The sequence below is a fragment of the Microcaecilia unicolor genome, chromosome 8, assembly GCF_901765095.1.
Source record: "Microcaecilia unicolor chromosome 8, aMicUni1.1, whole genome shotgun sequence".
Taxonomy (NCBI): domain Eukaryota; kingdom Metazoa; phylum Chordata; class Amphibia; order Gymnophiona; family Siphonopidae; genus Microcaecilia; species Microcaecilia unicolor.
This window is the reverse complement of record NC_044038.1, coordinates 38,311,976-38,339,078: the sequence shown is the minus strand read 5'-3', so window position 1 is coordinate 38,339,078 and position 27,103 is coordinate 38,311,976. Positions and strand designations below refer to the sequence as shown.

Sequence of the window (27,103 nt, the reverse complement as noted above, 5' to 3'; positions counted from 1 at the left end):
GAGTGAATTAATCAGTGCTATAAGAAGTGTCTCTGTACTATGACTGGGTCTAAATCCTTACTGGCGAGGGTGAAGAACTCGAGTGTTCAATATGCTGAAGTAGTTGCCTGAAAACAAACCGTTCTGTTAGGTTTAGAATTGGTAAATGAGAGATAGGTCTGTATATTTCAAGAATAGCTGAGTCAAGGGAAGGTTTATTAAGAATGGGACGGATAATAACTCTTTTCCATTTCATTGGGAATTCTCCAAGGGATAAGCTCTGAGCATTATAAGAAAAGGGGGGGGGGGGGGGGTCGAGCCATGGCATGGCAGTTTGAGCCGTGGACTTGGTAGGGGGTCAGAAGAGCAGATGATTAATCTAAAGGAAGTAATCAACTGTGTCAGGATTGGAAGAGTGTCCAGATTAAAATATTTCCACTGATTAGATAGGGAGAAAAGGGCAGGTGGGGAGATGGATGAACCTAGGGAGGTTGGTTCACACTGAGATAATGTTAAGGGAATGGAAGAATGCAAAACTGAAAGTTTGTTTGAAAAGGACGTGGCCAGATCTCCTGTTGTAATAGATGGTAGAATTGGAAGTTAGGTCTAATAGTGGAGAGTTATGATCTTAAATAGAGTTTTAGAATAATTATTATTTACTTTGTTAGTATAATACTGACATTGTGATTTCTTAATTTTCTGATGGTACAGAATATGGTGATTTTTGGAATTCCAGAGGGCAGATTGTTTGGCATTTACACCAAAGATGTTCTGCGCATTTAGCATGTCTTTTCAGCAGATGCAAGTTGCCATGGATCCATGGAGACCTGGAATGAGATGTAAAAGAGAGAGATGGAACAGGAGCTATGGAGTCCATTGCTGAGTGAATTGTAAAATTCCATGTGGATATTTGACTTGAAGAGAAAGAGAGGAGAAATCATCAGGAGATTGAGAAAACAAAGATATAAGGGATGAAGGGTCTATGCCCCAAAGGTTCCTTATAGGTGGATGAAGAGATGTAGGGGCAGAGGAATAACCGGAAACATGTGCCACAAAAGAAATGAGAAAGTGACATGACCATGAGACTGAAGAGGAGGTAAAAGAAAGTTGAAGGTAAAAATATTAAGTACATAAGTATTGCCATACTGGGAAAGACCAAAGGTCCATCGAGCCCAGCATCCTGTTTCCAACAGTGGCCAATCCAAGTCACAAATACCCGGCAAGATCCCAAAAATGTACAAAACATTTTATACTGCTTATCTCAGAAATAGTGGGTTTTCCCCCAGTCCATTTAATAACAGTCTATGGACTTTTCCTTTAGGAAGCCGTCCAGTTAGAACAAGGTCTAGCACAGTGGTTTGAGAAGAGTACATGTTGTAGACTCAGGTCCTTGAGAAGGTGGAGAAAGCGTTTGTACTGAAAGCATAGGGTTTCATCAAAGTGGACGTTAAAATCCCAAGGACCAAGAGATTGGGAAAACGCACAGAAGCCCTTTTCAGTTGACATTTGAGTTTGTCTTTCATTTATGTCACTGTCTTGCAGTTCTGGATCTCCTCTCTCCATCACTACCTCTTCTTTCTTGTGAAGTTGCTACAATTTGCAAGCAACCAGATGTGAAACAAATGATTGATAGCACACAAGAGCTCAGCTTTAATCATAGGTCAAAAACTCCCAATAATTAGTAGTGTCCAGTATTAATATCCACAATAGCGTATAAATATATATTTTTTAAGTGTTAGATCGTCTTTTCTTAAAATGTTTTAAACAAAATAATTTTTCTCTTCTCACAATTTCTCCTCATTGCTTAATTATTTTCAAAAAAGCCTCAGAACAAAGCAGCATTTATCTCCACAATTGGTTTCGCCAAGACTGCTTCATCAGGGGATGAGTCAGGAACTCTGCTTTCAGTAATATTTTTTTCAACATTGTTTAGGGCTTGATAAACTCCAGTATGCAGGACAATTGGCTGAATGGTCATTTGACATATTGCTTAGGGTCTACTAGATCATGAATCATTAGATGGCCTGCCAGACTATATCAAGAGATTTATCTGGTTGGCTGCTCTACCTGTACAGAAAGTTATGCTGGTGTTCTAGACAAATGGTGAAGTGCCATCATTAGTTGATGGGACAGAATAATGCATGAGGTAGCAGGTTGGGAGTCTAGGGGGCTACTTTTTGAAAGAGAAAAACGTTGGAAAAGTGACATAAATTGTCATTTGGACATTTTGCTTGCATGCAAATTGCTATTTTCGAAACCCATTTTTTAAACGTTTTGGTATGCAGTTCTTCTGCAGTGCATTCAGATCACAAGGGGACGTGTTGGGGTGGGCTCTGGGTGTTCCTTATAAGAGTTTGCTGGGATTGTGGATATAAAGGTATGTGTAGATTTTGCCTGTGTTTTACTACAGGTGCAAAGTACTCATGGTAACGTTCACAGGGAATTTGTGTTTACTTTGTCCCCCCCCCCCCCCCTCCCTTTTTCTAGCCCCTTTTTCCTATGCCAAAGCTTCACCTACTGTGAAATGCTGTACATATTTTATTCACTGAGGGCCGGGCAATTTTCAGCCTGGGGAATTCCTTTGAAAACTGTTGACTATGGAGGAGGGGGAATTTTTTAACTGTGCATATAGTAAACCATGTGCACACAGGTTTTGCTGCATTTTCAGAGTGAAAATATGCATATAATCTGCTTTCAACATAACATTACTCCGGCAAAACTGCACTTACATTTACACCTGCTGTTTGGGGCACAAACATTTTTTATGAATTTAAATACCTTTATACACTCAAAACCTCAAAAATATGTGCATACATCCAAACCCTTCCCCAGTTCACCCCTTCAGTTTGCCCAGGGCCGCTGAGAGGAGGGGGGGGGGGGGTGAAGATTTCCCAGGTCCAGCCTTCAAGGATGGCCTGGCGCCTGCGAACAAAAGAGACTGCTCTGCTAGCCACAGGTCTTTCTTCCTGCCGCATCCTGCCTATGTGGAAACAGGAAGTTACATCACAGGAGGCGGGACGCCGCAGGAAGAAGGTCCTATGACTGACAGAGCACTCTCTCTTGGTCACTGCTGGGGGGAGCAGCGGCGATGGGGCCCTGAAGATTGTTTGCCCCGGGCCCAGCTTTATGTCTCAGCAGCCCTGAGTTTGCCTCCTCAAACAGCAGGTAGATTTGTGCATATACTGGCTTTATCTGAATAAGTTTACTTGAATATCAAGTGGGTAATTTTATTATATGCCATTTCTGTACATGACTTGCTGTTTTACTCAGAAATGCCTTTGAAACTTATCCTTCCCATGTAAAGGGAAATTACATGATATTCAGTATTTGGTTCTCACAGAACACTATTGAAACCACTTATGAAACCATCTGTCAGTATCTTTTTACATTTGTATTAATTACAGCCATTAGTATTAATTTCAGGCCTAGAATTTGTTAGTGCATGCACTGCGTTCTGTATTAATATTAAACAAGAGAAAGAGATTTGTGAGAACATTTTTCTTCATCACATTACCAACATTTGTTCCACATAGAGTAACAGTAGCTCATTTTAGTACCCTCAGACCTTTCAGTTCTTAGAAATCCTTTTCTTAGAAATCCATTCTTCAAAGACAAGTGGAAGTAGTTTAAAGGAATTGGAGTGTGATGGTTGCTATAGCAACTGTTGTACTGTGTTTGTTCTGATAACCAGTTACAACTCTCCTGGTGAGTCAGTGACCTAGAAGTCTGAGGGCGCAATCTTGAAATTTAACTTGATGCTAGACTTCCACACCCTCATGCTTTTATAAAATGTTTTATTTACTTTTCTGAATGTAAGCATTATGGAACTGGTTAATTTCTGGTGGTTTTGGCCCAGAGGAGTTTCTAAAATATTTGTGGGATTGCAGCAGGGAGAAAGCAAAAGTGACATTTCCACACATTATGCCCAACACCATATTCCCTCTCCCTCTTCCCAACACACACACTTTTAAATTAGCAATGTAAGACATTAGGAACTTCTTTGCATAAAGAAACCCTCTCCTTCCAGCTAGTTTCAGCTACCCAGTAAAACTGCCATTCAAATTGATTGCATCATTCAACAAATTCTTCTAGGTGGGAGTGAAGTCTGGATTCTGTACAGAATTGGACAAAATCTCAGTATAGACCCTAAACTTTTCAGGTCTGTGTCACAAGCTCCATATTACACAACAGTGGAGCTACCCTCCATTGCCCTAGGTACAAAATCAACTTGGATTGTGAGCTCTCTAGGGTCAGAGAAAGTACCTGCATATAATGTGTACAGTGTTGCGTACATCTAGTAGCGCTATAGAAATGATTAGTACATAAGAGTAGCCATACTGGGTCAAACCAATGGTCCATCTAACCCAGTATCCTGTTTCCATCAATGGCCAAGCCAGTTCACACGTACCTGGCAGAACCCCAAACTGTGGCAACTTTCCATGCTACAATTCCCAGGGCAAGCAGTTGCTTCCCCATGTCTGTCTCAATAGCAGACTATGGACTTTTCCTCCAGGAATTTGTTCCAACCTTTTTTAAACCCAGATATGCTAACCACTGTTACTACTCCGGCAAAGAATTCCAGAGCTTAACTATTACTTGAGTGAAAAAATATTTTTTATTTATTTTATTTATTGCATTTGTATCTCACATTTTCCCACCTATTTGCAGGCTCAATGTGGCTTACATAGTTTTATTATCATTGTCGTTCTAGGGTATCGGATACAGTTAGTATTGTGCCGAGATTAAGTAGGGAAGAGGAAGGGAGTGATTAGGGTAGTTATAGAAGGTGGGTCTTCATAACTGAGTAGGTTGGTGAGGTGGATTAGTGGGGTTAACGGTTCTCGTTGTAGGCTTTGTTGAAGAAGTATGTCTTCAGGGTTTTGCGAAAGATGTTTGTTTTAAAAGTATTTCCCTGTAACTTCCTTCAGTGTCCCCTAGCCTTTGTACTTTTGGAATGAGTAAAAAAATCGATTTACTTCTACTTGTTCTACACCACTCAGGATTTTGTAGACCTCAATCATATCTCCCCTCATCTGTCTCTTTTCCAAACTGAGGAGCCTTAACCTCTTTAGCCTTTCCTCGTATGAGAGGAATTCCATCATCTTTATCATTTTGATTGCTCTTCTTTGAACCTTTTCTAATTCCGCTATGCTTTTTTGTGATACGGCGACCAGAACTCAACGCAGTACTCAAGGTGCAGTCACACCATGGAGCGATACAGAGGCATTATAGTATTTTTGGTTTTATTCACCAATCCTTTCCTAATAATTCCTAGCATCCTGTTTGCATTTTTGGCCGCCACTGCACACTGAGCAGAAGATTTCAGCGTATAGTCTACATCGACAACTAGATCTTTTCCTTGAGTGCTGACCCCCCAAGGTGGACCCTAGCATCAGGTAACTATGATTCGGCTTATTCTTTCTAATGTCCATCACCTTGCATTTGTTCACATTACATTTCATCTGCCATTTGAATGCCCAGTCTTCCAATTCCCTAAAGTCTTCTGCAATTTTTCACAGTCCTCACGTGTTTTAATAGTCTTGAATAGTTTTGTATCATCTGCAATTAATCATCTTACTCGTTCCAATTTCCATATCATTTATAAATAGTAGTAGTAGTAATTACCACATCAGGAAAAGAACACATTCCTTCCACTGCTAGACACTTTGATTAAAACCGATGGGTTTTTGTTCATGTGTGGACTCTACAGGATGTAGAGACCACTGGTTTTGAGCATTTTCATTTTGGGTGCCAAAGACCTGCTTTCAAATAGGGCCAGACACACTGCAAAATAACACAAAACCATGCAAAAAGACACTTAAAACCTATATAGCAAACTTACCAAACCATAACATCCCTAACTCACATATGAAAATGTAGTACTATAAATATTACATTGGGCCCTAAAACAAGCTGTACTGTTGCAGATACCTACACAGACACTATCCCCAGGATTCTATATTTCACAACTTAATTTCCGCGTTGAAATCGAAGCATATTCTATAGCAGTGCGCATAACTTAATTGGTTAACTAGCTAATCAACGCTGTCAATGGAGGAGTGGCCTAGTGGTTAGGGTGGTGGACTTTGGTCCTGGGGAACTGAGGAACTGAGTTCGATTCCCGGCACAGGCAGCTCCTTGTGACTTTGGGCAAGTCACTTAATCCTCCATTGCCTGCCGCATTGAGCCTGCCATGAGTGGGAAAGCGCGGGGTACAAATGTAACAAAAACAAAAAAAAATTGGATGTTAAGCAATTATCAGCACTAATCGGCATTAATTAAGATTTACGTTCACAACTCACGAAGTGTATTCTGTAATATGGTGCACTTAAATTCTAAGTTGCTTAGTTGAAAAGGGAGAGTGACCATGGGCGAGGTGCGGGCATTTATCAAATCTATGCACATTGTTATAGAATAACCCGCTCTGCACCTAATTTAGGCGTCAGGATTTACTACCCTGCATTTTTAGCATTAAATCTTAGCTGCCAAATTCTGGACCATTTTTCAAGCTTCGTTAGGTCCTACCTCAAGTTATCCACACCATCAGGAGTGTGTTCCCAGGTATTGGTGTTACTAGGGTTCATAATAAATTATTCCAAATCCCATTTGAGCTGCTCACCTCAATCGGAGTTTATAGGAGTTCTGCTAGATATGATTCAAGCAAGAGCCTTCCTTTGATAAAGGATTACTACTTTGGTACTATAATGGAGATAAGAAAGACTCAGTAGACGTTGCAGTGGGACCTTCTGAGATGGTTAGGGTCTTATAGCCTCAGTGTACCATGTAAACCCTCTGTATATCTACTATGAGATGTTCTGACCACTCAGAACTTACAAGACGTCATCCAAATCACACCGCCATTCAGGCACTTCAACTCCTGGCAACTGAATTAAATTAGATCTAGCCAGGGGAATCCATTCCAAATGTCTAAAACATAAATTGTCCTAACATGGAATCATCCAAACTGGGATTTCTTGTCTTACATAAAACTGTCTCAAATACCTTCTACAACTTAGAACAATTAGTGCTTACCACCACCGTGGAGAAGGTAAGCCAATCTCTGTACAGTCTTTAGTTTGATTTATTGGTTCTATTAAAACCACCCATCAAGACTCCTGCTGTATCTAGGAACATCAACATGGACTAATCTAGTTTATACAAAGTCCCTTTAAACTGCTAGACTCATGTTAACTGAAGTATCTGACCTGTAAAAATTTTTTCTAGTGGTGGCTACTTTGGCATGCAGAGGAAGTGAGTTCCAGTTCTTAGTGATAGATCCTCCCATCATAAAGTTTTTCAGTAGTAGGGTGGTTCTATGTACACATTCTAAGTACCTCTATAAATTGATGTCAGATTTCCACCTTAACCAATCAATTGCTTTCCCAGCATTTTTTTCCCAGACCACATGCTCACAATGGTGAACATACCTTGCATATTTTGGATTGCAGAAGAGTGGTAGCCTACTTGGAGTGGACTAAATCCCTTAGAAAATCCACCCTGCCTTTTATTTCTTTTAACCCTCAATAAACCTGGGTTTGTCGAGGCAAAGTTTAGCTTAATTAGCCAGTGGACTGCATCTAAACACTTAAAGCCCAGGTGGGTCAACCATGGAAGGGAATGTCAAGGCTCACCATGTCAGAGCCATGCCAGCATTGGTGGCCTACTTGAAGTCAATCTCCATAGAAGAGATCTACCAGGCTGCCACTTGAACTTAACAGCAAAAATGGCTTGCAGTCAATAAAAGAATGCCATTTGTCCATTTGGCATTCTGTTGGTAGCCTGGATTTACCATATGTGAGAACTTGCTACCTGTCCTCAAAGAAAGCAAAATTGTTCACCTGTAGTAGGTGTTTACCAAGGAAAGCAAGGAGGATGTCCTCACAATATCCATCACCACCTCTAAGAATTGGCTTCTGCCAAATATTTAGTTATACATAAAACTGAGGTGGCTTGCATGATGGCACCAGCAGAGAAGCTCATGCACATACATGGTACATTGTTCTGAAAGACTCTTGAATATCAGATACCTTTGAAATATACTTCATCAGTTTAGGCAACATATCCAACAGAGCCCTATCTTGAGATCTTTTGTCCAGCTGTACTCAGAACACTTGCACCAAATATCATAAGACTGTAAGATCACTTTATACTTGTAATAAAATCATGTCAGCAGTTTGATCCATGATGTGATACCATGAGAAATAAAGTACTTCAACATGTTTCAGAATACAGCACTTTTTGGCCACAAGGTCAGACTTCAATAGTCTTTTTGCTCTGATGTGCGTCACTTACTGGAATATATTTTCTATTTGTGGGTAGAATTGCAGTGAAGGACATTTTGAAAATCATACAATATAAACTGTGTGAATACATTTGTTATACTGCATATTTAAAACCTGTGGAGCTTGTGTGCTTTACTGAACACAAAGCAGTCCTTAGATTATTGCTTGAAATGGAAGGGAAATGGGACTTGATATACTGCCTTTCTGAGGTTTTTGCAACTACATTCCAAGCGGTTTACGTATATTCAGGTACTTATTTTGTACCAGGGGTAATGGAGGGTTAAGTAACTTGCCCAGTCACAAGGAGCTGCAGTGGGAATCGAACTCTGTTCCTCAGGATCAAAGTCCACTGCACTAACCACTAGGCTACTCCTCCACTGCAGAAGTTAGATCTCATATACAGTGGTGGAAATAAGTATTTGATCCCTTGCTGATTTTGTAAGTTTGCCCACTGACAAAGACATGAGCAGCCCATAATTGAAGGGTAGGTTATTGGTAACAGTGAGAGATAGCACATCACAAATTAAATCCGGAAAATCACATTGTGGAAAGTATATGAATTTATTTGCATTCTGCAGAGGGAAATAAGTATTTGATCCCCCACCAACCAGTAAGAGATCTGGCCCCTACAGACCAGGTAGATGCTCCAAATCAACTCATTACCTGCATGACAGACAGCTGTCGGCAATGGTCACCTGTATGAAAGACACCTGTCCACAGACTCAGTGAATCAGTCAGACTCTAACCTCTACAAAATGGCCAAGAGCAAGGAGCTGTCTAAGGATGTCAGGGACAAGATCATACACCTGCACAAGGCTGGAATGGGCTACAAAACCATCAGTAAGACGCTGGGCGAGAAGGAGACAACTGTTGGTGCCATAGTAAGAAAATGGAAGAAGTACAAAATGACTGTCAATCGACAAAGATCTGGGGCATCCACGCAAAATCTCACCTCGTGGGGTATCCTTGATCATGAGGAAGGTTAGAAATCAGCCTACAACTACAAGGGGGGAACTTGTCAATGATCTCAAGGCAGCTGGGACCACTGTCACCACGAAAACCATTGGTAACACATTACGACATAACGGATTGCAATCCTGCAGTGCCCGCAAGGTCCCCCTGCTCCGGAAGGCACATGTGATGGCCCGTCTGAAGTTTGCCAGTGAACACCTGGATGATGCCGAGAGTGATTGGGAGAAGGTGCTGTGGTCAGATGAGACAAAAATTGAGCTCTTTGGCATGAACTCAACTCGCCGTGTTTGGAGGAAGAGAAATGCTGCCTATGACCCAAAGAACACCGTCCCCACTGTCAAGCATGGAGGTGGAAATGTTATGTTTTGGGGGTGTTTCTCTGCTAAGGGCACAGGACTACTTCACCGCATCAATGGGAGAATGGATGGGGCCATGTACCGTACAATTCTGAGTGACAACCTCCTTCCCTCCGCCAGGGCCTTAAAAATGGGTCGTGGCTGGGTCTCCAGCACGACAATGACCCAAAACATACAGCCAAGGCAACAAAGGAGTGGCTCGGAAGAAGCACATTAGGGTCATGGAGTGGCCTAGCCAGTCACCAGACCTTAATCCCATTGAAAACTTATGGAGGGAGCTGAAGCTGCGAGTTGCCAAGCGACAGCCCAGAACTCTTAATGATTTAGAGATGATCTGCAAAGAGGAGTGGACCAAAATTCCTCCTGACATGTGTGCAAACCTCATCATCAACTACAGAAGACGTCTGACCGCTGTGCTTGCCAACAAGGGTTTTGCCACCAAGTATTAGGTCTTGTTTGCCAGAGGGATTAAATACTTATTTCCCTCTGCAGAATGCAAATAAATTCATATACTTTCCACAATGTGATTTTCCGGATTTAATTTGTGATGTGCTATCTCTCACTGTTACCAATAACCTACCCTTCAATTATGGGCTGCTCATGTCTTTGTCAGTGGGCAAACTTACAAAATCAGCAAGGGATCAAATACTTATTTCCACCACTGTACGTGCCATGAACTAGTGTCTTAACAAATGTAAGATATGTGTGTATTTTATAACATACGTGAATAAACACATAGAATAAATGCATACATTTACACTTTTGGAGCAGGTGCAAATTTGCATTCTTCTGGGGGGGGTCATTAACCTTATGTAATTTTGGGGCCCTTTTACTAAAGTGCAATAAAATCTGGACTTAGTGCAGGGCTTTCCTGAGCACTAAGTCCAGGTTGAACGTGGGACTTTTGTAGGGCTTTTTCTGTTTTTTTTTTTTTTTTTTTTAATTTTCAGGTCATGCAGCACATGGTACCTGTGAAGAAGCACTACAACACTTGCTGCCTCCTATGTAGGAGGTACTAGCTGCTCTCACATTGTGTTATCCAGTTAGCGCATGCTAATAATATTGCGTTAGCTGGATAATATAGGGATGCTCACTCCTCTGCCCATGACATGACCCCTCAAAACAATCATGTTTAGAAAACTGTGAGCTCATGGTTAGTGCATGCAAACAGGCAAAATACCACAAAACGCTTTAGCATGTTTCTGCAGTAACCTGTAAGCCCTTTAGTAAAAGGACCCCTTTGTTAATTATTATTATATATTAGGGGGTTTGTCCCTTTTGGAAGCCATAGAGAACAAATGGCATTGAATCTTGAGTACAACTATTCTGAACGAAGTGGGATTGGGGGGGGGGGGGGGGGGGGGGGGGGAGTTCCAAAGCATAGAGGCATTGCAGAAGAAGGTAGAATGAAGTGTATTTATTTTGATTCATGATACCACTTTAGCACTAAATCCCCATAAGAGAGGGGGGAACACATAACCCAAAAAAGGCTTCTGAATTTCACCCCCATGTTTAAAATCCAATCCTATGTGAATTCTAATTTAAATACACTTTTATCCACTCACATTGACTCACTGCATGAGAGGAGGAAAATAGCCTCATAACTGACTCAGCCTTAGTCTAAAAAACCTCCCCTCTTTTCTAAATAGAAAGAAAGAAAAAAGATAGGGGTCTCACCTTTAAACTGAAGGAGGGGAGGTTTTTTAGATTACGGATGTATCAGTTGTGAGACTATCCTATATAATAATTCTCACCTCCAACGTTCTGACTTGCCTGGGACCGTGGCTCATTCCGAGTTGGTCTGCTAGGCTCTGTAGATCAGGCTGACATCACCGTAGCCATTATGATGTCAACTTCAGAACCCGGGAGTGGGGGGGAGACATGCCTCTCACAGCTGATCCATGTCCAGAGGAGGGTCGCTGGACATGGGTGGCTGGAGGGGGGGGCAGGGGAGAGAGGAGGGTCGCTGGACATGGGTGGCTGGAGGGGGAGAGGAGGGTCACTAGACATGGGTGGCTGGAGGGGGGGCAGGGGAGAGAGGAGGGTCACTGGGATATGGGTGGTTGGAAGGGGGCAGGGGAGAGAGGAAGGTCACTGGATATGGGTGGCTGGAAGGGGGCAGGGGAGACAGGAGGGTCGCTGGACATGGGTGGCTGGAGGGGGGCAGGGGAGGGAGGAGGGACACTGGACATGGGTGGCTGGAAGGGGGCAGGGGAGACAGGAGGGTCGCTGGACATGGGTGGCTGGAGGGGGGCAGGGGAGAGAGGAGGGTCGCTGGACATGGGTGGCTGCAGGGGGAGAGGAGGGTCACTGAACATGGGTGGCTGCAGGGGAGCCAAAGAAAACCTTGCTAGTGCCCGTTTCATTTGTGTTAGAAACGGGCCTTTTTTACTAGTTAAACAATAATTTGCTATAAGCTAATTCAGTCACTGAAGTCTCATCCTCCTCATTCATTGCTGGGGTCTGAGGGATACTTGTTTCTAAGGAAAGCGAACAGAAATGGCTACTTTAGCATTTTGTATCCAGATCAAGTAATTAAAGGTGCGCTTACTGTGAGCAGTGCATACCTGGATGCATTTATTTGCACAATTTCTAGTTATTTCTAGCTATTAGTCCATGAATAATGTGATATTATTAAAGAGGTGTCCTAAGTTGTATAATTAATATATTGAAAGTAGTAATAAAAGGAAATAATGTTTGCATTGAGGCTTTTTTTGGTATTATAACTAGTGAGGTTTACTGTAATCAAGAAGTCTTAGGGGAAGTTGGACTGTTCTCCAATAGCTATTTCATGTGGGTTTACCTTTTTGGGAAATGGAGTTGTTATAACCAAACCAGTAAATCTTGTGATATCTTCTTGTGCTCACAAGATGTTTTCTTAGCCACACTTAGCTGAAAGCAGCATCCGTTTTTGCTTTGAAAATGATTAGTAATTCTACTTTTAGCTGCTTCAGTTTGCATACCTTTCATCACTATGCATTCTACTGATGCCTTTATGAGGATTTATAATCTTGACAGCCATTGTGGCTACAATTATTTTCTAGACCATTTAATAACAGTAATATATAATGTGGTTTTTGAAGGATCAAATGCTTGATCTCTCATTTAGTTGCCTTCAAAAATAAAATCTTTTTTTTTTTTAACATGACTTGTTGATATTTTATAAAAGATGCATCGTGGTCAGTAGTGGCTGAAGTTGGAGACTTGACAATTGGTTTGGTGGTTTATACATTGCAGACCAGCTACAGTTTTGCTTTTTTCATGTTCCAGTGTGCCCAATATGTGTATATGTATTTTTTAATAGCTGTTTGATCAGATATTTTAATTGTGATTAACTGCTTTAAAAATTTTGATCACAGTTAATCGCATTTTTATCATGGTCCTGGACAGTACATGAACACAGTTAACTGAATAGTGCTGATATTCCAACCGATATCCAGTTAGGTAACTGGGTATAATTAGGACAACAAAAATGCTGTCGCAGTGTTGCCTGGTTAGCTAACTGGGTAGTGGCTGAATACTTGGGGATTGGGGGTATGGGGTGGGTTAGTTTTGTTGATCTACCCCCTCCTAAAGAGTTCTATCCCTCTCCCCCCAGAGGAACTCTCCTCTCAAAGCCCCTCCCTGAAAGCATTCATCCCCTATCCACTGTAGGCCCCCCCCCCCTCCAGGCCTACCTGAAGGATGCCCTGGTGGTCTAGGCTATGGCAGATGGGGGCAGTCCTCAGTCTCTCCTACCCATGCCAGCCCCAAGTTAAAATGATAACTGCAACCTCTGCCAGTATACATGCTAGCGGTCATGCCTGCCATTTTGAACTGGAAGTCTACAAAGGCAGGAGTGACCGAGGATCACTCCTGCTGCCTTACTCTAGACCACTAGAACATCCTTAAGGTAGGCTTGTGAGGATGGAGGGGTTGGATGCTCTTGGGTGAAGTTCTACCAGGTGGGCTTTTTGGGAGGCAGATTGCGCTTGGAGGGTGGCCTTCAGGAGGGGGTGCGTGTACGTGGAGAAGGCTTAGGGGGGGTCAGCAAAACTAACTCCCCCGCCCCGCAATATTCAGCCTTATACCCAGTTAGCTTAATGGGTATTGGCGGGCTAAATATCTCTGCTATCTGGTTAATTATATTATTGTAGTGTCCAGGGCCACAGTTAAAAATGTAATTAACTGTGATTAAATTGTTTCAGTTCTCTGCAGTAAGTAACTACAATTAATCCATAACACTAATTTTATGTATCGGTTGATTGGATGAAATGTTTATATATATTTCTTTTTTTTCTCCTGATCCTGTTTTGCTTTTGGCTTAATCTGAACTAGGGCTGGAATCTGGTAGCATGAGCTTTTATTCAGAACTGCCACATGATTCTTTCCTCTATTTTATAACTTCCCCTTCTCTCCCCAACACACCAGGGGCGTAGCCAGAAAACAGATTTTGGGTGGGCCTAGGCAAGAATTGGGTGGGCACCAAGTGTTCTCCCCCCCCCCCCCCCCCCCCCCAAAAAAAAAAAAAAATCTCAGCTGGTGGGAAAGCGCTTCTTTCCACCTTGGCAGCAGGAATGCACTGAAAACTGAGCATGCGCAGGTGCCGGTGTTGTGGAGAGTAGGGTTTTTGTTACCATCAGGGGGAAATCTTCAGCTGGTGGAGCTTGGGATTCCTACCAGTTACCACTAAACATGTGCTATTGTTGGGTGGGCCTGAGCCATAAATGGGTGGGCCCTGGCCCACCCAAGCCCACCTGTGGCTACGCCACTGCAACACACACCACAGCTGGTCTGGTCATTTCCTTAACTATCCTAGACCACGTTCCATACTCCATATCTCCTTGCAGAACCCTATAGTCATAGACCCTCACAATTCTGCATCTCATCACTCCCTCTTTTTCTTCCTAGTCCAGCATTTAACTGTGCCTTCCCAGGTGGATCAGCAGCCCCCCACCCCACACTTTCTCTTCCTCCCCCCTCCCCCCACAGTATTCCATCATCTTTTCTGTAGCCCGACATGCGCTGTCCTCTCTGTCTGGTAGTCTAACATCTCCCCTTCTCCTATATCCCTTGTTGCTTTATTAGTGCCATAGTGGGCAGAACAGCAGGATTAAGCAGGCAAGCCTGCAGCTGAACAGCAAGGAAGCACAGGGCCTTAGCACATGTGCATGCTGAAGGCTGTTGTGACCCCACCTGCTTCATAACAGGATATCTGTGTCAGAGTGGCCAGGGATACAGTAGGGCTTCAGTGCGCTCATGTGAATCCCCATGATACCTTCATATTTAGCTACTGGGTTGCCTGCTTATTCTTGCTGCTCTGCCAGCCACTGACTAGTGTGTGTGTGTGTGGGGGGATTAATACTTGCTTGGGCTACTTGCTATTTTGCTGCCTGAAAACCTGAGTTCTAGGCGCCTGCCTAGCTCACCTAGTGAAAGTGTCAGCCTTGACCAAGACTCCCTTTTTCTTGAGGTATGAAGCTGTGAATGTTTCCTTTGCCACACTGGGATCATCTTCTTGCCAGTACCACAGTATTTGCCACTTGAACCACTGGGTGAGCCCTCCACCCTTTAGTGTCCAATGTTCCCATCAATCTGTTCCCAATATGGCTTATTACAGGAACATTGGACACTAAAGGGTTAATTTCTTTTGAGGCCTATTGCATTTTCTTGTTCCTTTCGGTTTCTAGCTCAGCAAGAACTTTTTGTAAACAAGATTAGGGTTTTCATTCACAGCTAATTGTTTTGTGTGCTCTCATCTGGCCTAGTCCGTTGTACTGGCTGTTCTTCGGCTGAGAGGTGTACAGATTGCTGTTCCCTCTAGAACCTGGCATAAATGCATTCTCGAGCTCAGCCTGTTATTGCCTCTCACACAATAATTTCTTTACATTTTGTGACTTGTTGATTTATTCTTGGAATAAAATGTGACAAGGGTGTAATTTTAAATGTTTTATCTATTGGTATTTTCCTGTTCTTGTAAAAAAAGCTTTTGACCAAGTTCCTCATAAGAGTCTCTTGAGAAAATTAGAGAGTCATGGCTGACGAAGCAATGTTCTGTTGTGGATTAGGAATTGGTTATTGAGCAGAAAACAGAGGGTAGGGTTTAAATGGCCATTTTCTTAATGGAGGAGGGTGAATAGTGGACTGCCACAGGGATCTGTACTGGGACCAGTGCTATTTAACACATTTATAAATGATCTGGAAATCTGAACGACAAGTGAAGTGAATAAATTTGCAGATGGCACATTATAGCTATTCCAAAGTTGTTAAAACACATACAGACTGTGAAAAATTGCAGGAAGACCGTAGGAAACTAGAAGACTGGGCATCCAAATGGCAGATGAAATTTAATGTGGACAAATGCAAAGTGATGCACCTTGGAAAGAATAATCCAAATCATAGTTTCCAGATGCTAGGGTCCACCTTGGGAGTTACCACCCAAGAAAAAGTTGTAGGTGTCATTGTAGACAGTATGCTGAAATCTTCTGCCCAGCATACGGAGACAGCCAAAAAAGCAAACAGGATGCTAGGAATTATTTGGAAAGGGATGGTAAATAAGACCCACAATATTATAATGCCTCTGTATCGCTCCATGGTGCAACCTCACCTTGAGTATTGCATTCAGTTCTGGTCACCGTATCTGAAAAAACATATAGCGGAATTAGAAAAGGTTAAAAGAACAGTGATCAAAATGATTAAGGGGATGGAATTCCTCATATGAGGAAAGTCTAAAGAGGTTAGGGCTCTTCAGCTTGGAAAAGCGATGGCTGAGGGGAGATAGGATTGATGTCTACAAAATCCTGAGTGATGTAAAACAGGTAAAAGTGAATCGAGGTTTTACTCTTTCAAAAACTACAAAGACTAGGGGACACTTAATGAAGTTATATGGAAACATTTTTATTTATTTCTTAGGATTTATTTACCGCCTTTTTGAAGAAATTCACTCAAGACAGTTGCAAATGAAGTCAGAAAGGTTCTTGAATTTTATCTTAGCAAGGGATAGGAGTGGATAAACATGTCATTCTATAGTATGTGCAGCTGGTTTTAAAACAAACAGGAGGAAATATTTTTTCACTCAAAGAATAGTTAATCTCTGTAACTCTCTAGCAGAGGATGTGGTAACAGCAGGTAGCATATTTAGATTCAGAAAAAGGTTTTGACAAGTTCTGGAGGAAAAGTCCATAGTCTGCTATTGAGATAGACATGAGGAAGCCACGGAATGTTGCTACTGGGCTAGATGAACCATTGGTCTGACCCAGTATGGCTGTTCTTATGTTCAAAAGTTCTTGCCTTATATACCTATTGCTGGGGTCTGACGGATACTTGTTTCTAAGGAAAGCGAACAAAAATGGCTACTTTAGCATTTTGTATCCAGTTCAAGCAATTGTTTTCACCCAGGGAGAGAATATTTGTGTTCACCTTTTCTTCCTTGATACTGCAAAAGAGATAATCTTTCTTTTCTCTGAGACAGAACTGATAGGTTTGTGTGTTTGTATTGTCCTTACAGTCACTTGCTGAGTTGAACTGTGGTGCGTTAATGAGCCATTTGTGAATAAGAAGTAACTAGCTGCAGAAAGAAGATAGAGATTTAATTTTAAAACGTTTTATGAATTGCATTTTAAAATAACGGGGTTAACCCAAATCCCAAAATGGAATTGATCCTCATTTTTACTTAGACAAATATATGAACATCTCTGTTAAATCTGAATGGGAACAAAAATAAATAAATAATTTTAAGTTTTTGTTTTACTGATTTTACCTTAACCAGAATTGAACTGGAACTCATTTTGTAAATCTGAACCCAAACCTGAACTATAATTTTGATGACCTGGTACAAAGCTAATAAAATGATCTTAATTCAACAAATACATTTTGAAAACATGTACATCCAATAAAAGAAAAACAACAAACCTGACTCAAATTATCTGTAATATCCTTCACTTTAAAACCAGCCAACAAACAAGCAGAACCACCCATAAGCCAGCAAAGTTAATGTGATGATTGTTATCCACTTATACTCTAAAGGCCCACAAATTGTCAAACCACCCCTTCAAGACCCAACAAATTAATCATAATCCTTTAAGTCACCTTATTGCTCCAGGAAGAGAGATTCAAATCATCAGAGCTGTAAACAAAAAAAAAAAAAAGGAACGCCCAACACCTCATCTCTAATCAGCCTTCACAAAACCCAACAATAGCCAGCAGCGAAGGCTGGAAAAAGGAATGTAGTAGTCGTGCTGGAGAGTAATATGAGATTCAGGTATTCAGATGCCAACCCGTTTAATACTTTAAAAGTTAACAAGAGAGATGGAACATAAAACTTAGATTTTGAATCCAATAGGGACAGAGAAACTACACTTTTATAATGTGTAAAATGCCTTGGTCATACCACAGAATGACAGTATATGAAATATGTGACCCACCACCCTATTAAACATTTTCAAACCATGTTCAATACAAGCTGCCGGCTTCTAAATAATTTTGAGTTTAAGGACTTCTGTAGTAGACCAAGATAAACTGAATTACATTTGTCTGGTGTACTCAGAATGAAGGTTGACATCACTGTTGCTAAATCATTCACTAACAACTAAGAATGAATCTGATAGGCATGCTTTCTTACAAATATCAGCAATCTGAGAGTCTATAATCTGTCTTGAATCAAGAACATTTCCTAGAATGTTAACCAAATGGATCAGTGACAAAGGTATACATTTTAATGATTTTATCTCAGAATATTGTCTGTAGTCACAATGCTGTATAGCAGATTTTTAATTAGGAAATTATTTTCACCTAGATTAGGTGAATCTGCTTGGTATGTCTGTAGCTCACTTATTCATGAACCCTGAAATAGTTCAAACAGGCAGAAAGTGTAGCATCTCGAGCTTTCAGGAGACATTTGTCAATAGCATGTAAAGTTCAAGCATGACTAATTTCATTTTCCTACTTTTTTGTTCAATATTTACATTGTAATGCTGTGATCTGCTAGTAGAATTTCTGTTACATGCATGGATGCAGTGTAGTAACATTAAATGGAACAGATTTGCACTGCCCTTTATTTTCGTATTCCTGGAAGCGCCTTCCTATCTGGTGTTCACAGAAAGGACAGCTGGGTTTAGCAGTACAGACCTTTTTTGGTGTTGTGGTTTTGTTCATTTTGCACCTTTCACTTTCTACATAGTGGGACCACAAAGGCAATGAAAATCAAAACTAAGAGTTCTATTGTTCCTAATGTGCAGTGCCAGAGATAATTTGGTGCCCTGTGTAGGTACAGCAGACGATGACTCCAGCTTTCCCTTTCACTAAGCAGGCAGCATACTGCTTCTGTCCATTCTCCACTCCTTTCAGAGATGCACCATGTTAATGTACCTTCTGCATGTCCTTAAATATAACTTTCCTAATGGGTTAATATATGTGTGCATATCTCATTTCAAATGTAGCCATTCATTCATTGAAGCAAGTCCAAATCAGACATTTATTTTATGACTACACATCCTTTGAAACTTTGTTTGCTTCCTTAACATAAGGAAGGCAGTTATTTTTGCCATCTAAAAATTGTTAATTATGATTCACATGTCTGACAAAACAGTGGGTTTTAAGCCTGTAAAACTGTATTATTTCTTGAAGTGTATTTTTCCTGTTGGCCAGCAGGTGGTGTTTCTTTGCTTTAAAGCTGTTACAAAGAAATGATTGTTTGTTTTCTATTTTAGCCTAACACAGATAGGAAGTAAGATGCAGTATACGTTTGAAAACTTGTTCTGGGCTCTGATTGGCCCAGGAGCTCAATTCATCTAGGATGTACTGGCTTTTTTCTCCAGTCTTAGCCAGGGAGAAAAGAGAGAAGGATCTCTTTGCTGAGACCCTGTTCATAGGAACAGTTATATTTCATAACTTGTGAGCAGCTATTGGGCTCATTTTTGAAAGAGAAGGACGCTCATCTTTCGACATAAATCAGAAGATGGGCGTCCTTCTCACAGGGTCATCCAAATCAGTATAATCGAACGCCGATTTTGGACGTCCCCAACTGCACTCCGTCGCAGGGACGGCCAAAATTCAAGGGGGCACATCGGAGGTGTAGCGAAGGCGGGACTTGGGCGTGCCTAACACTAGGACGTCCTCGACCCATAATCGAAACAAGAACGTCCCTGACGAACACTTGGACGACTTTACCTGGTCGTGCTTTTCTTACGACCAAAGCACAAAAGGTGCCCGAAATGACCAGATGACCACCGGAGAGAATCGGGGATGACCTCCCATCACTCCCCCCGTGGCCACTAACCCCCTCTCACCCTCAAAAAACATCTTTAAAAATATTGATTGCCATCCTCAGATGTCATACTCAGGTCCATCACAGCAGTATGCAGGTCCCTGGAGCAGTTTTAGTGGGTGCAGTGCACTTCAGGCTGGCGGACCCAGGCCCACCCCCCCTACCTGTTATGCTTGTGGAGGAAACAGCGAGCCCTCCAAAACCCACCAGAAACCCACTGTACCCACATCTAGGTGCCCCCCTTCACCCGTAAGGGCTATTGTAGTGGTGTACAGTTGTGGGTAGTGGGTTTTGGGGAGAGTTTGGGGGGCTCAGGGAGCTATGTACTTGGGAGCAATTTCTGAAGTCCACTGCAGTGCCCCCTAGGGTGTCCTGGCATGTCAGGGGGACCAGTGCACTACAAATGCTGGCTCCTCCCACAACCAAATGGCTTGCATTTGGTCATTTCTGAGTGGACGTCCTTGGTTTCGATTATCACCGAAAATCAGAAATGACCAAGTCTAGGGACTACCATCTCTAAGGATGACCAAATTTCAAGATTTGGGCATCCTTGACCCTATTATCAAAACGAAAGATGGACGTCCATCTTGTTTCGAAAATACGGGTTTCCCCGCCTCTGGATGGGGACATTTTGCGAGGACGTCCACATCAAAACATGGACGTCCTTTTCGATTATGCCCCTCCATATGTCCTGATCTCCCCAGGTACTATTTAGATAGTATACAGATGTTTAGATAGTGTTATAATTGATCCATATTTCAGTTACCTGTTTTTGTTTTGTTGATTGCACCATTTCTGTTCATTGTTCTAATTTTTCCTGACAATAAACATTTGTAGTTTATTGCCTCTGCTTGCCTGGACTGCCTAGGAATCCTGGTGGTTTGTGTGTTGGTTCTGTGAGTGTTTCCTAGGAGCTGTGGGACCACTGGGAGTTTGGCCCCAGTAACTTAGAAATCACTGGGGATAATTTGAGAGCAAGAAACTCACCCAGAGGCAGTTGATGGGAGAAGGGTGCTAGTGTAGAGCACAAGCGGCAGGTGCAGGCGCAGCAGTGCTGGGGATAGACCCTCTAAGTGGCTGAGGGGTAGCCCTAGGCAGGTGGCTAGATGTTTTGTGACAGCATGGCTAGATTGCCTGTTTGAAATTGCCCTCCCAATGTTACTGTGGCCAGGAGTAAACACGCTGCCTTCATTTGAAAAGCCTCCCCATCTGTGCATAGTGGCTTTTAAATGTAAAGATTGCCGACATGAGCAAATAGTGATTTTAGAAAGCCACTATTTACATATGATGATCCACACCATGTTTATATAACAAGGATGTGTGGTTTGACTGAGCTGAAAATACTGATGAGTAATCCCCATTTTACAAGGGAAATACAGGTCAGTGTAAAAAAAATCCAGATATTAGCTTTACACCTGCTCCAAGGCAAATGTGGAACCATTTTCAACTTCCTCCTCTTTTGTTAACAGATTAGGCTCCAGGGGCAAGGGAAAATGAACAGTTTATTGTGCAGGAAGGGTGGGGGTGGGAGATACTAAGTTCAGGGAATGTGGCAGTGGGGGATCATGCAAAAATGGAATTGCTGCTTCTTCCTTGGGCCATGGGAAACTGTCCAATGTCGTCTGCAATGCACAGTAGCACAGAATTTCCCCAGGACTAACAGTTGTCTCTAGAAGTCATATATGGCACAATTGTTTCCTTCATGGTTTGGGTTTGAGTAACCAGCATAGTATTCAAGGAAATTTTTGTTGTTGTTTTTTTTTTTTTTTTTTTTATCCTCTGGTCTTCCATTGATAGAATCTTATTTATTTCACCATTTTACTACAATGTGTAGTACTTTCATGTCATTTTCAGTCAGGAGCAGACTCACACAAGTCTTCATGCTAATATGACCTTTATTCTTCTACTTAAAAGATGGAAATAAAAAGAATAAACTATTTTAACGCATTAAGGGGTCCTTTTACTAAGGCGTGCTAACAGATTTAGAATGCAACACGATTAGCGTGCACTAAATAATAAGATGCCCATTATATTCCTATGGGTGACATCATTTAGCGTGCACTAATTAGTGCTCGCTAAATCTGTTAGCACGCCTTAGTAAAACACTTCTGAGATCATAGAGTAAAGCAATTATGGTGGTGTCTGAATATAAAGTCAAAATAGTATTTTAGATGTTTCTAATGCTGAAAGACTGTAGGACTAACTATTCTACTAACAATCAATTGAAGAAACTGAAAATAATTTTAACATGTGTACAAATACTAATAAATGCTATCGTAACATTTTCTTAATAAAACTTTTCAATTGATCAAACAAAAAATATGTCCAGGTTAAAGCAAGGGCCATTAAAATCTACTGTATATCATGACATTCAAATGCATGTTTCTGGAATGTTACTTAAACTGCCAATATATATTTTATAATTATTACATGTCCAATTACTTGTTTATTTTTACATAGATCTCAGGACTTTAAAATTGTAACCCAGTTTGTCAATAATCCCTTTATATTTCTTTAGGCCATTCGAGTTTTCTTCATGCTGCGATCGCTGTCTTTGCAGCTGCGAGATGAACCGGAGACTCAGTTACCACTGACCAGGGAAGAGGATTTGATAAAAACCGATGATGTTTTAGACCTGAGTAAGCCAATTTTATTTTCTGCATTATATTGCTTATCAGATGGTTTCTTTGCAATTGTAAGAATTTCTGTTATAAAAAGTTCTCAACTAGACACTTTCATAATTGTTTTTATAGACTGTAATGGAGTGTGGTATTTCAGTTTCTATACTTTTCTGTACTACTACATAAAGGAGAGCGTTCTTTTTCCTATAGTTTTCTTTTCCAGTGAGCTTTTACGTAATTTTGAAATATTTTCAGTTTTACAGAACTTTTCTGTAATTTCAGAGCTTTCAGCTAAAACTGAACCTTCAGCAATTGCTCTCATCAACTTGGTTTTTAGGAAACCCAAAGTGCTGTAAACCATTGTTTGATTTGCTAGAACATATTACCGTTTCTTAACATTGCCGTTTATGCTCCTTGTTAAGCTGCTATATGATTTCATGTGATAAGACGGGTCCTAAAGCACTCAGATCCCATATTTATTTATTTATTTATATATCACAAGTTCAAGTGTTAGATAGCACTGTTAAATTTATTTTTACTTTTTTTATTAATTATTTTTCTTATTAATTCTATGACCCTGAAAAGGACCATTTGAAACAATTTATCAACTTTAATACTTGGCTAAAAACTAAAGCATATTTATCGGTCAGAAAACTCTCAAAGCCATTGGTTCATTTCAATCCGAACGTGCACCAAATTTAGAAGCTCCTAATGGAACACATTAATGGGCAGGATAAAAACCATTACAGTTGCTGAAAAGTATCAAAAAACATAGACAACTGCTGCAAACTTGAATTCTGAAAATGGCAAATGATATTCAATATTTTCCACCTTACATTTGGGCAGAAACTGAGCTGAGACTTCGTAGTGGAGGAGTGTATTACTATTGTTGAGCTGAGATTGGTGGTGATGGTAGATTTGTCACAGTTATTTGCCTGAGAGCCTGGTTTTCCAAGTCTAAATGCTTAGAAATTAAGGGGCATAGGTAAGCCTTTTTTGCAGGCGCGCTGAAAAATGGACCTGCACGCGTCTACAATAGCACAGGCCATTTTTCAGCGCACCTTAGTAAAAGGACCCCATAGTTACTAGCATGTGCTATGTTACCACTGTCTTATACTATTTTACCAACAGTCTCATTGTATGCAGTGAGAACTAGCTATCAATAACTGGGGTTAACAGTAAAATAACGCATATTAATGGTAGCCCACATTAGTAACTATGGCCCTCAATATACAGTTCCGTGTTAAAAATATCAAATAACATCTGTGTGTCAAGCAGAAGCAGAAAGCAAATTCTCTGTACAGCAAATTATATAGGGAACAATTCATCCCTGCTTGGAGGAATTTACAGCGTAATCTACCTCAGATTTCACTGAACTCTTCCATAGGTTGCTGTAGGATAGAGTAATACTCAAGACTAGTGCATAAAAGTACATTAATATTAGCTGTTACTGCACACAGATAAGTTGCAGGTGAGATATACTTTAGTACATACAACCTTGGTCTTTAATCCCAGTCTTTAAGAGCTACCAACAGATCGGGTTTTCAGGATATACCTAATGTATATGCATGAAGAGATTTGCATATAACAGAGGTAGTAGACATGTGAATCACCTTCTTGAATATTTATTCTGAAAACTGTTGGCAGCCATGAAATGGATGGTAATGCGGAGCTTACCTGTAATTTACAAAGGTGTAGCTAGATTTTTGCATTAATACATCTATTTAAAATTTTGGACACTTTTATCTTTTTTGCTGCATTGATAAGTTAGTTATTTTTGATACTTTTGCATCCCATCTCATTAGCATAGATTTTGTATTAACACTAATGCAAGGTAGATTACTACTACTACTACTATTTAGCATTTCTATAGCGCTACAAGGCATACGCAGCGCTGCACAAACATAGAAGAAAGACAGTCCCTGCTCAAAGAGCTTACAATCTAATAGACAAAAAATAAAGTAGATCATGTGAGCTAACTGCTTGCCAGGAAACCTTATATTTGCAGTTCTATCTCGGTAAAATAACTCATCTCCTATATAAATGTCCAGCATTAGGTGGATATCAATATCCACCTAATTTCACTGTTAGCACAGCCAACAATTCATGTCTGTTATAAGCAGATGCAGGCCTAAAGAGGGTATTTTGTAAAGTCTTTTCCATATGTAATTTGTTCGTGGGCATTTGCATGCTTATTGTGGCTAGTTGTGTTTGCCTTTTTGGACCTCTTACATAGGTATCCTTTTATTAAACTAGTCCCTTAAAGTGTGTGGGTGTGTATTTATGTATATATTGAAATGCTGTTAGTAAAATTATACATTTTATTCCAAGCTTTACCTGCTGTAGACCACCTTTTTTGAATCTCTTCATAAAGGCAGTTAATAAATCCCAACCAACCAATCAATATAGATATATGTAGGCACCTATAATTCATCTCTTATGTACACACAGGTAAACATAGGAAATGTGAGTGTGCATATGTTTGTATATCTGTGTATGTCATTTACTATCTACTATAATAAAACTCACCCTCAACGTTCTGAAGACAACGTTCTGAAGTCACTCAGTCACTCCCTGAAGGGTTCATGGATTCATGGTGGTGAAGCCACAACACTGACCATGTCTCTCTGCCCCGCCCTCGCATGACGGACCAATCAGAAAAAACACCCTCAACATTCTGAAACACAAAGGACCATCACAACACTGTTCCCAGGCAACACTAGGCAACGTAAGATGGACCAATCAGAGGAAACTACGTGACAATAAGGGAGGAGCATTCCCCAGCGGAATGGCTCATTATCTGTGCAGCACGGAGAGCACAGAACCACCGCTGGAAAAACCAAAACAAAAAAAGACACACACCGCACCCTCTCTCACACACACACACACACACACAAAATAACTCTGTGACACATACACACACACACACAAAAAAAGCCACATGCTAGCGCCCGTTTCTTTGGTTTCGGAAACGGGCCTTTTTTACTAGTGTTATATAAATAATACATACAGTAGAGTATGGTTCATCTAGTTTGCCTAATAAGGTGTACCTGTTGCTTCATACAGGCTTACACCCCTCTGTGCCTTTTTTGTAATGCAGAAGTCATTTAAGTTTTGCTTTGATTCCATCTTCTTTCTATATAGACATCCTCTGTGTTTATCCCATGCCTTTTAACATTTTTTCACTGTTTTTTTTCCCTCACCATCTCCACTGGGAGGGATTCCAGGCATCCACCACCCTTTCTGTGAAAAAATATTTCCTGATGTTGCTCTTAAGTTTACCTCCTTACAGCTTCATTCCGTGTCCTCTAGTTCTTCAGCTTCCTCATCTTTGAAAAAGATTAGTTTGTTCATTAATACCTTTTGTGGCCATTTTCAAATCAGAAAAAAGTCTACCTTTTTATTTAGGAAATGCCGTTTGCTAGGTGTTATTGTGCTCGGTGCATTTATCTTTAGGAAGATTTTCAGAAGAAAAAAAAGGGGGAAATGTACAAAAACAAGCCTTTGGGATTGAGGGGTCCAGTATTCTTAGTATACTGGCCACACAGACATCCCAGCAGAGCAGTGGGGCACCCTAGGGGGCACTGCAGTGGAATTCTCTTAAAAGGTCCCAGGTACTTATTTCATCATAACCCCCCTTATATTGTATGGTAAGCCCTCCAAAACCCAACTTTCCACCACAAGAGTACTAGTTAGAGTAGGATAAGGGCATGGGTCCCCCTCTTTACAATCTACTGCATCAACCACTAGTCTACTCCAAGAACCTGCTTGCTGCTGTAATAGGACTGGCCATAACTTCTGAAGCTGTCACAGAGGCTGTTATGTACTGTTACTTTCACATTTTTGGGGGTGGGGCTCAGTGACCATTGGAGGAGTAAGGGTGGGGGAGGGGTCATGCCTTGATCCCTGCACTGGTCATCCGATCATTTAGGGCACCTTTTTGCAACTTAGGCATGATTGAAACAGGTCTAGACCAAATTATCTAACTTTTCGCCCTGGACATTTTTTTCTTTGTTCCATTATGGCAGAAAAACATGCAAGTTTTGGGAACACCCAAATCCCACCCCAATCACGTCCCCTTGTGATTTGGACACACTGCAGAGAAAAAGTGTGAAATCTGAGTTTTGAAAATTGCAGTTTGGACATTTTCTTCCCTCCCCCCCCCCCCCCCCCCCCAAAAAAAAGTCCAAATGTACCACTTTATGACGCTTTTGAGACTTTTTGTCTCTTTTGAAAATGAGCCCTCCATATATACTTAAACATCTGTGTGATATCTCCCCGTCCCTTCTTTCCTCTAGGATATCCATATTCAGGTCTTCAAGTATGCAAAAAGCAGAAAACAAACAAATAGCCAAGAAAGCACAAGGAGCCTTCAAAATGGAGAGCGTCTCTGCTGTATTTTATTGATGAGACCCGACACAGTCCACGTTTCGGCGAACTTATGCCTGCGTCAGGGGTCTATATTTGATGCCAAGGAAACAAAATAATCTAAACGATGTAAAACAAACGTCTTTAAAAAGACAGGTCCTCTAGGAGCAAAATGAAGAGACGCCGAACGGCGCAGGAACAAAAAGTGACCTTGTAAAATGTTCTCTCTAAGGATCGTTGCCAAAACACTGGCGTGATAACTGCTGAGTAAAAATAAGTTTT

The 27,103-nt window shown here is 41.1% G+C and overlaps 1 protein-coding gene across 6 annotated transcripts in view; it reads left to right on the top strand.

Annotated features, from left to right (window-relative positions):
- Nucleotides 1-27,103, top strand: part of CLEC16A (C-type lectin domain containing 16A) — a 365,691-nt gene that overhangs the window by 188,131 nt on the left and 150,457 nt on the right. For all 6 annotated transcript variants that reach the window (XM_030211400.1, XM_030211398.1, XM_030211399.1 and 3 more), the window contains one exon: nt 22,351-22,471. In XM_030211400.1, coding sequence (XP_030067260.1) covers nt 22,351-22,471 — 121 coding nt within the window. The remainder of the gene's footprint in view (nt 1-22,350; nt 22,472-27,103) is intronic.